Below are 11,431 nucleotides of genomic sequence, written 5' to 3'. Positions count from 1 at the left end.
TTTTTTTATTGACGGATAGTCTTAATTAGATAAATTTTAAACTTTTTACTTAATTAACATGTCATATTCCTCTTGCTAAAATATATTAAGTGGATATTTAATTTTTAGAAGGATTGTAAATTATTTTTATATATACATGTTTCTTTTAAAATCTTTAGTAACTTATTGACTTGTGCTAAATAGTTATATCACCACAAAACAGTTAGGAAGAGAAAAAGTGAAGGTGATATTTTTCTTTGGTCAAGAAATACAATTATATTTTTTTTAGATTTCTTTGTTTTATTTATGTGTGCTATATTAAAAGAACTAAAAAAAATATTGAACTCTGTTAATTATATTAAATGTGCATTACAATGAAATTAAAAAGACATTTTTAGAATATGTTAAATGTAAAACTTAATTTGTCTTTATTTTCATTAATTACTTCATACAACTTTTTATTATTATGACCTATAAAATAATTAATAGTCATATTCATCATATTATTTGATATTTCATATTGTAGCCCTGTACATAAAATCATTGTAAGATTTTATAGAAGATCACATTAGCTTTTTAGATTGCTCTATTTTCGGTGCTTATTATATTCATATTTTAATTTGATTTGAAGAATAAGATGAAAAATGGTGATCGGCTTGCGGGAGTGGAGTGGACGTCCATAAGAACTCGAAAGATATGTGTATTGATTTCACATTTTTTCCTTCTATTTTTTAATGAGTAAGGAATTAAGAATGATGCTGCATTTTTACCCCCTTGGTATGATTTATCTTTATTTCGCATCTTATGTGAATTTCTTATTGCAATTTTTTTGTTCAAAATAGTAAAAAATTTAATAACTTTATTGGAAGTCTACTAAGTACTAACCAAACATTTTTTATCTTACATCAATATTATATTTAATAAGATTATCAAAATTTTATCACTCTTTTTAACCGCGCGAAGCGCGGAGAAGTTCACTAGTGTTGAATAATGCTCGAGATTACCTTATTATTATTATTATTGAATACTTAATTAAAATCTTTCATAATAATAATGTATTTATGTATTATTCATTTAGTTAATTATACAAATTCTAAAGTGAATATTATATGTCCTTATAATAATTTGGCACTCATATCACTTTTTTAAAAATGTTGATCAAACGTAAATTATTTTTTTCGATAAAGATAACTAATTGAGTGAATACAAGACCATATATAGGTATCCCATTAAATTTGTAAGCAAATTCCATTTAGTATAAAGTGTTCATACTAAATATTTTTGGTTTAAATTACAAAAAAGAAGAAGAACTATGGTGTGTTCTAAAGCTTTGATTAGGTAAATAAGTTAGACACTTATAATATGTCACCTTTTTTAGTATATCTATTTGTCTCAATAAGTCGTAAAATATTGGGTCTATTTCAATTAAAGTTAATGTGTATATTTAGAAGACATATATTTAAAAGGGATAATATATTTTATTTGATTAACTCAATTACCTAATAGATATTTGAGAAGAAGTATAAATTTTATTTTATTTTAAAAATTGAACTGTAATACGTGTTCGAATCAACAACAGTAGTTGACACCGTCCACAATCAGTAATACTTGGTCGAGTAAGATGAATTACAACATGTTTGACATTGTAGTTGGGAGCCCGAAAACACTTATTTTGACTTTAAAAAAACACCATTTTTTGAAAAATTAGGTGACAAACTTGTAAAATGCTTCGAAATGGAAGCATAAGCAGTTTTTCTGCTGTTGGAAGAAGCTAAAAATTTATGCGTCTTAAAAAAAGCAGAAGCAGAACCAAAAGCAGAAAATTATTTTTTTCAAGACTAAAATGTCCTTTCCATATATCAATATATCTCTTATTAATTAATTAACATATTTCATATGTTTGGTTAAGTTTCATTTAATAATTTATTTTATATTTTTGTCTAATAAATTTTATATTTTATTTTACGTTTATGTATTACTATTTTATTTATTATTTTACATATTATTTTGCAGAATTAGGGGAAAAAAAGAAGGTAAAAACAATATTTTTGTAATATTAGAAAAAAAGAAAAATAGTAACAATTAAAGATTTCAACCCTTCAAAAAAATGTATAATATTGATTGAAAAATTGTTTGTGAACATTTTAATTTAATAAAAATAAAAATTTAATCTAATTTTTTGTAATAGATGTTTAAACTAATTTCTCTCTATAAAATAATCTTAATATTAAAATTTTAAAGTATATTAATACTTGTCATTAATCGTAATTTGACTCACAAATGCAATTTTTTTTAAAAATTAGTCAAACACAATTTACTCATAAAAAACATTTTTCAAATGAATTAGCCAAACACAAATTACTTTTTTTCAAAAGCACTTTTTTTAAAATCTATTTTTTTAAAATGGTTATGAAAATAAGCATTTTTCAGTAGTAATGTCAAACAAGCTCTTAGTAAATAATCAATCATTTATTAGGAAAATATAAATTGAGGCTCTATAAGTAGATGTGAAACAATTTATACTAATGCATGTTTATAACAGAAATAATTATAATTTAATAAGCAAATTTTATTGCGTTAACTAAAGGGAAAATTGTACATAATGGCAAACTATTAATTCAAATTAAATGGTATAATCACACTTTGATTTAATTGTGTCCTGTAGCAAACTGTTTGCCAGCGCCTCTCTCCCTCAAACTCTCGCTCGGCACTCTCCTCTCTCGCTCACTTCCTCTGTGCTCGCCTCTCTCGTTTTATACAACAGAAGTGTATAAATTGCGTTTCTGATTGTATAAAGTGAGAGAAAATTGTATATACACATGCAAATACATATATATTCGTCATATACACTTATAATTATACAATAAAAATATTCCCCTGCCCAGTTCTCTTTTGCCTTTCTCTCTTTCTCGTTTTATACAACAGAATTGTATAAAATTGCGTTTCTGTTTGTATAAAGCGCGAGAAAATTGTATATACACATGCAAATACATATATATTCGTCCTATACACTTATAATTATACAATAAAAATATTCTCCTACCCAGTTTTATGTTTGTATAATGTATAATTTATGTTTGTATAAAGCGAAAGAGAGCGATTTTCGATATACAAATATTTTTGTCAACGATTTATACAAACGAGAGGCTAACAACAATTTATACAAATGGCCTGCCAGCGAAATTATATAATTCTGAAGAGGAGCCAACGAATTATACAATTGTTTCTTTTTGTATATATGTATAGCGAATTATACATTTATATGTTTGCTATGGAGCGCAATTATGCAAACTTTGCTATAGCATACAAATATGATTTTTTTGTTTGCTATATGTGAAAATTGGCTCTTAACTAAATCACTTCATTGTTGTCATTAATATCTTGTCCACGATGCTAAGTTAAGGGTCGTTTGATTGGAAACAAGTAATCCTGGAATAATTAATTTTAGGATAAGTTATTTTGAGATATGTTGTTCCATCATGTATAAGAAATAGACTTATTCTATTACTATGACAAAAATAATGGGATAAATAATTCATGACCTATCTAATACCTCCGACCAAACATGTGATTAAATAATCCAACATTTTATTTTAAAATTATTAGACCTTATATTTCACACCAAACAACTCCCCAGAGTTATGCAGTGTGTGGGATTGGGACTTTGTGTTGATCAAATAGCAGTTGAAGGGTTCTATTTCTGTTTTTCATGCATATTATCTTTTATTTTTATGCAGCAAGTTTCTATTTTTATACTATATAGAACTCTAGAAATAAATAAGAAATTTATTATTTTTTTAATTTTTTTTAAAGAAAATACTTTTAAATAAAATATTATTAGGGGTGTTGAGGTAAGGAGAGGGTTCGAACAGTCGAACCCAAAACCTCTAATTAAGAGTGGAATAATTTCATCACTAAACCACAATCCATGTTGGTAAGATATAAGCTATTGTAATCTAAAAAACAGTCTTATAACACCTGATAAAATGTTTGAAGTATTATTTCTAATCTTTAAAAATTAAAGTATAGATTATATATTTAATGTAAACGACGAATAAGTTTGTTTGGAATTTTAATGTACTTGATCGACTTAGACAACTCAGTATATAATCTATCATTTATTAGGGAATATAAATTGAGGCTATATATGAGGGGTGTTTATAAGTAGATGTGAAACAATTTATACTAATGCATTTCTTCTATAAAACACAGAGAATTATAAGTCAATAGCCAAATTTTATTGCGTTAGCCAAAGCACTTGAATCAAATTGCGGTAAAGTCTTTTTTTTTTTTCTCTATCTGTTTTTATTTTATATTGTTTGCACTAAATGTTTTTATTAGCAGTATGTAACTCCTTAAATCAATAATGCAATTTCCTTCCCTGAATCAACAGAAGGATTAAAAAAATTATAGTGGACGAATTACAGTTAGAAAATGCAAATGTTTTTTCTTTTCAATATATCAATTATTTGATTATTACTCCCTCAATTTCAAATTAATGAATTGTTGAGGTGTTTTACACCGACACACCCTTTAAGAAAAGAAGATTAAGACATAAATTAAGCATAACTTTTCATTTTTACCCTTATTAATTATTGTCAAATTTATGATTAAAATAATTGAAGATTAATTAATAACTAATTTCAATGGTAACTAATGAAAGGTAAAATTGGAAGAACATTCTTAAAGTAGTCTTGAAAATTGAACAATTAAGTTAATTTTAAATATAAAAAATGTCTCTAACAATATAATCTCACTGAAAGAAAAATCATATCTATAGCATTTTTAAATAATAGTCATAAAAATGATGCAAGTGGTTTTACCTATTTTCACAATTTAAGGGTGTCTCTTTAGTTATTCAAACGACATTAGTTTCACTTGAATTTTTTTATTCTTTATTGGTTTTTACTTTTTACCCCCCCCCCCCCCCCCTTAATATGGTAATAAGCTTCACTTCCTGGATTAATAATATTAGTAACTTAATAGTTTTATTGAATTAACCGTGAATAATTCACATTTGTGGATACTACTTTAATTAGTGAGTTGAGTAAATAATTATTTACACTAATTTTACGAAAATCAGAAAGCACATGAAAGAGAAATCTTTTGTGATCAACAACTCGTCTAAAAATAGAAACAAAACCAAGTTCCGCTGATGAAGTTTACGTTTCCTATTTTTAATCTTATAATATATGGTTTTGATATATATATGGACGGACAAGTGTTAATTGTAGTCGTTTGATCAAGATTCCAATATTTCTTTTTTACAAGTGCTTTTTACAAATTAGTTAAAAAAAAATGCACATTTACAAATAAATATTTTTGACTTTCTAGAAGTTTTGCCAAAAAGACCCCAATTAAATAAAAGACTTGTAAGAATTGACAAGTGTCACTTTATTTTATAGTAACATAAAAGGATTTAAATTATAAATCTTAACATGTAAAAGTTAAATAGGGTGCCCTTATTAAAAGTTAAAGTGTTTAGAATTGTGTTTAATTAGGGAATATTACGTGTAACAGAATTCTGTTACACATATCTTTAATGCTGTCTATCTGGATTTAAACAAACGTACACAAAACTGCACCGCTACTAAATTAAATTAAAACTAGAGAGAACGCTAAGAACTCTTTTAATTGTCGGTACAACTAATAATGACTCTTTTGTGGAAGTGTTATTATTCATCTCAAAACATTTATCATTCTTCTTTAAAAAATCAAAATACTCGTAATTTTAGAATTAGTTCAACAAAAAAATAATTATTTTACCTTAAAGAGTAATAAAAATTTTCTTCAAAACTACCAGAACCTCGCAATTATAACACATATAATAAGGCTATTATTGTAAAATATATATATATATTTCAAGTCGTTCCTTCATTCACTTTTAATTTAAAAATAAATTATCATTTTAACATATTAAAAAATAATAAATATATTTTATATTTAATATTAATTATTTAATCTTTAAATTATTTTTCAAAATTTAATATTAAATATTATATGGACAAATAAAAATAAACGAAATTTAACAAAGGGATATGGAAAGTCAATGAAATGGAATCTGACAACAGTAATTTGTCCACGTGGTGAGTATAAGATGGAAAGAATTAATTACGGGTGGACATTCGGTTTTTCGGTTTGGTTTTGCACTATTCTAAGTATACCTATTATAGATGTAATTCAAACATAAAATATAAATGTAATCATCATGAAAGGCAATAACCAAAGAGGGACAAAAGTGGTTAACTCCAACTTAATTCTAAATCTAAACATTATATATATATATAATTCGTTTTTTTTCCCAATTTTTCGGTTTTTATTTTTTAAACTCCGAAACCAATCCAAATAAAAATTTGATTTAATTTGATATAATTATTCGGTTTAATTGGAATAGTGCACACCCCTAGTATTAATAATATAGGAGATTTTCCCCAACAGTTTTCATTTATACACATGGGTTAAGTAGTCATAAATAGAAGTGGAAAATCGTATGTATTATAAATTGTCACACAAAGAAACCACTCGGCATTCAAGTGGTTGCTGGTATCCAGGAGAACACTTTGCTCTGCTCATATTTATACTTTTGCCCTTTTCGTTATTTCCTTAAAAACATGGGAAGATGAAAGAAAAAAGTAACACATCAAAGATTGTGAGTTTACGTACGTTCGTTTCTCTCTATATATCATTATTATTTTTTGTGTGTAGCAGAAATAATATGAAGAAGATGATGGAGATAAAGAAAAAGTTAAAAGGATCAAATGTATTGATAGGAATGTTAACAGTTCAAGTGATAGCAACTGGATTACAACTTCTTTCAAAAGTGATATTAAGTCACGGGACATTTGTTTTTGCTCTCATGACTTACCGTCATCTTGTTGCTACTCTATGCATAGCCCCTTTTGCTTTAATTTGGGAAAGGTTTGTTACTTTTATTGATATTTATCGTCGAAATTTTTGTGTTCTTGTAGATTAATGTATCTTTTTTCGATTTTATTTTTTATTTGTAGGGATAGTTTGATGAAGAAAGTGACGTGGTCAGTTTTATTCTGGCTGTTCATGATCGCATTAACCGGGTAAGTTGTTGTTGTTTAGTAGGAGTCATGACTCATGACAGTAGCGGTCGTTTGATTGATGTGAGGAATAAGAAAATAGTGATGGAATAAGTATCTTGTTTGATTGTCATATTTGGATAACTTATCCCACCTAATGAAATAAGTTATCCCATATATATGGTGGGATAAATTATCCTAGGATTACTAACCTCAAAATAATTTATTTCCAATCAAAGAACGGGAGTTGTGGTATTTATGGATTGTGTAACTAAATGTTTAACAACCCACGTACGGGGAATTGAGCCATTTCATGACGATACATACATGCGCCACCTTTCATAACTTCATAACAAATGTCTCTTTTTTCCTTTTTTTCCTCTATACATATTTTATTCTGCATACATATTACTCTGTTTGAATTCAATTTATGAAATTATATTAAATATGTTATTGTTATTTTACTGTCTTACTTTATTTTTTGTGAAATTGGACTAAAAAATCACTAATAAGCTTGCTTATTGTTATTTTGTGGAAATGATCTTTTATGTCTATTTACAAATTGAATTTAAAAAATTAACTTTTCAGATAACTAATGAGAATAATATATTTAATGTAATTCGTAAAACCAAATGCCTCTGTTATTTCGGAAGTAAGATATACTATGTGTTACTGATAATTTGTTGATTTGCACTTGGTGTATGTTTATGGACCATGCATTAAGTTGTATACAGTGTGATGTGAGATAATATAAGCTTGCATAAGATTCTATTTGTCATGGATTAGCACTAACTAATCTTATTATCTTTTTATGTACAATTTGGTTATCTTATTGTATGGTAGATTTTAGTGTAAATAAGCTAAGATTTCATTGAACTTTGGGTTAGCTAAGAACCAGAAATGAAGGGATTTTATTTATTTATTCTATCAAGAAAGGATTAGGCTTCACTCCATTTCTTATTATCTCTATTTCTTCAAGTTCCTACTTGAATAGAGAAAACGTGTCATTTTAAAATTAATAATTAAGATTTAATTAACTAAAATAAGAACAAATTAAAGAAAGGGGAACTCAATAAATAAACATGTAAAAAATAACTTAAAATATAGAAGCTAATAATCAGAAGTTCAAAAGGTTCCAAATGGAGGATTTATCGAAAAGTAAATTACTAATAAGAAAATCTTTGTTATCTTATGCGTGGTTAGAACCTTACTTTGATTAACTAAATCTCAATCATTATTCTTTAATCACGATAATTGTCTGTCTCTCATCTAAGTAAGAACTTGCGGAAATGATGACAATAATAAAAGATCCTTTCACTATTCGTCATAGTCGCTGATCACTATGAGGTGGTTGAGAAAATTCATAAATTTCAAATTCTACATTGTAAAAACCTGCTACTGAAAACCTTACCATTTCTATTATAAAGATTTTTTGGGAGATTTCTACCCTTTCTATTATGAAGATGAAGAAAAGAATGTACTTATTTAACATCTTCCCAAATGGGCTTATTCATAAGGCTTGAGGTGAAGGATTAATGGGCCAATTACGTAACTAAGTAGCACCGCTTTATGGATGGACTAGGCCCAATAATATCTCCAAAATATTTTCTTCATTGATCAGTATTCCTCCTTTGTATATCATGTGGATACTTAATTATGTATTGTAATATATACTTACAATCACCAATTATTTGCACTGTTATTTGATTTAATACTAGAATTTAGCATAGCTTCTTAATATATTTATACCTATGTAACAGGATCATCATGGCTATGGGTCTTTTCTATTATGGCCTCAAAGAGACAAGTGCTACATATGCTACTAACTTCCTCAATCTAATTCCAATTGTGACCTTTATCTTCTCAACTGTGTCACGGTAAGAAACTAGTCCATGTTTTGGACATGTAATTTTTATCGATCGAGCCTTTAATTGTCTTAAATCTGCGTTGTATACATGCAATTGTTGTAGTGTGGAAAAGCTAAGATTGAAGACGATGCTTGGTAAAATTAAACTTTTAGGTGCAATGTTGTGTTTGGCTGGAGCATTGACAATTACTCTTTACAAAGGGAAAGTTTTCTATATCGGTCATCACCACAAGTATCAAAATAGTTCCAATGATCATGAGCATAAGCTTCGTGGGACTATATTTTTGATGTGTAGTTGTATGTCTTACGGTTGTTGGTTCCTTATACAGGTAAACTTGTACTACGGAGTATTATTTTGTTCAAAATCGATGTATGTAAGACGAGTATTTTATGATGTTAAATTGTGTTACAGTCCAAGGTGTCCAAAGTGTTCCCGTACAAATATTCTGCAACGTTTATTATATCCATCATCGCAACTATCCAAAGCGCGATAATTGGACTATCCGTTGATAGAAGAAAGGCCTCTTGGACGCTTGGACTCAATATGCAGCTAATTACTATCTTTTACTCGGTAAGAATACTTAATTAGCTACATTGGCCCATTAACAGGTTCGTCTGAATCCAGTAACTTTCTCATAAACTATACTAAATGAGTATAAATAACAGATTTTGTATTTAGTGAATCAACTAGATTGTGGTAGAATTGCTTACTCAAACTCATAAAGTTCTAATCCTGAATCCGTTTTGCAGGGCACATTGGCAACGGCAGCAACATTGTGCATCATATCATCGGCAGTTGCAAAAAGAGGACCAACTTACCCTTCTATGTTCAATCCTCTGTCATTGATTTTTGTAGCTATAGCGGAAGCTTTCTTCCTTGGTCAAGAAATCAGTATCGGAAGGTAAAAAAAAAAAACGATCTTTCATGTAATTCAAGTTATATATAGCTAATTTTCTAGTAAAAAATTATTTACGATCCAAAAACTAAGTAGTACTAGCTACATCTTGTTTATTCGTTGCAGCTTGCTTGGCATGTTTCTTATCATAGTGGGATTGTATTCATTCCTTCGGGCAAAAAGTAAAGAGTTCACTCAAATTGGATCACCAAATGTAGGGGACGCTGAAGCACCATTACCTGAAATTGAAGTGATAACGCCTCGTTCAAACATGGAATTACCAATTTTAGCACGCGAAAGTGCTAGATTTCAATCGACAACAATAGAAGTTGCTAGTCCAATTCTAAAACAAGACGAAGACGAAGAAGAAGAAAAAGAAAAACAATGCATATGATATGGTCCTAGGTTATTGTGGATGCTAATGTAGGGGAAAAGAGTACCAATTTTGTGCAACAACAAAAACATAGTATTAAAAGAGTATTAAACATAGTATTATTGAGTATAATTTTTTCTTTTTTAAAACTAGGAGTGTGCTGTTCAGATTCCAAAAGGACCAATTTTGTCCCTTGGAATATTTGAAGAGTCACAAACCCTCAGGTGTTTGTATACAAAATACTTAAATTAAAGAAGAAAAAGCCATTCAATCTATACAAGTCAACTTGGTTCGGACTTGCGTCCTACTATGTAGCCTGTCAAACTTCTTTTACTTTACTTGTTTTTAACTTTGTCAAATGACAATATTATTAAGACTGTGATTGGTTAATTAGTTAAATAAACATAATATCATGTCGTCAGTCGTCACATACTGAATTTATGGAGAATTCGTGATTTAAGTTGACAATCTTTTTTCTATGGTCTTGAACGGTCATAAAAGTGAATATTCACAACTATTTTCCACTCAATAAGTGTTCCGAAGGGGGATGGTCAAAATTAGCCCATTAAAATATGATTCATCCAATCCATTTAAGTTGGAAGGGTTATGCATCCATCTATTTATTTGCTCAACCTACATTGATCTGCCCAATTCAACCATTTAAAATCTGGGTCGATATGTTGTCAATTAATTGAAAACAAAAAGATTTTTTTGTTTGATATGTTATATATAATCATAACGAAGAAAAACAATTTACTAGACACTTTAAAAGATTATAAAAAATAGATGAAATTTTAGTTAAAAAATAGGTAGAATGGGTTATGATATGCTCTTGTGGGCCATTATTAACACAATTCATTTTGACCAGCTTGAATTCAACCAAACTCGTTCATTTGACATTCCTATCTATTTATAGTCCAGCATAGTGAACAATCGTTGAGGTCTCATTGTCATTTGAGAGGGCTAACCAGAATATAGAGAAAGATTTTACAAGTAATTCTCAAAAAAGAAGAATTCCTTTATGATCAATACTAAGAGTCTTTATAAGAACAGTGAACAATATCAGTCTCTATCTCTATATTACTGATATTTACATTAAATTTATTTCATTGAAAGGACTTTTTAAAGTGGGAGATTTTGTTTGCTTGACGTAGTCATTAAACTACTTTTGATAAATTAATTATAGACTTGATTTTGTTGTTGGACTTTTGGCGACAAGCAGAGACAATTTGGCTTTTGATGTGTTAAAAAAATGGAAAGGCAAAGT

General features: G+C 28.1%; 1 protein-coding gene across 1 annotated transcript; it reads left to right on the top strand.

Moving 5' to 3' along the window:
- The first annotated feature begins 6,713 nt into the window (after nucleotides 1–6,713).
- Nucleotides 6,714–10,421, top strand: LOC102603506 (WAT1-related protein At5g64700-like). Its single transcript, XM_006347579.2, has 7 exons — nucleotides 6,714–6,897; nucleotides 6,987–7,052; nucleotides 8,789–8,905; nucleotides 8,999–9,224; nucleotides 9,308–9,466; nucleotides 9,646–9,797; nucleotides 9,918–10,421. The coding sequence occupies exons 1-7, from the start codon at nucleotides 6,752–6,754 to the stop codon at nucleotides 10,183–10,185; spliced, it is 1,134 nt and encodes a 377-aa protein (XP_006347641.2). The 5' UTR covers nucleotides 6,714–6,751; the 3' UTR covers nucleotides 10,186–10,421.
- The last annotated feature ends 1,010 nt before the right edge of the window (nucleotides 10,422–11,431 follow it).

Source organism: Solanum tuberosum, unplaced genomic scaffold (assembly GCF_000226075.1).
Source record: "Solanum tuberosum cultivar DM 1-3 516 R44 unplaced genomic scaffold, SolTub_3.0 scf00093, whole genome shotgun sequence".
Classification (NCBI taxonomy): Eukaryota; Viridiplantae; Streptophyta; class Magnoliopsida; order Solanales; family Solanaceae; genus Solanum; species Solanum tuberosum.
Note: the sequence above shows the minus strand (reverse complement) of the source record. Positions and strands in the feature narration are given on the sequence as shown.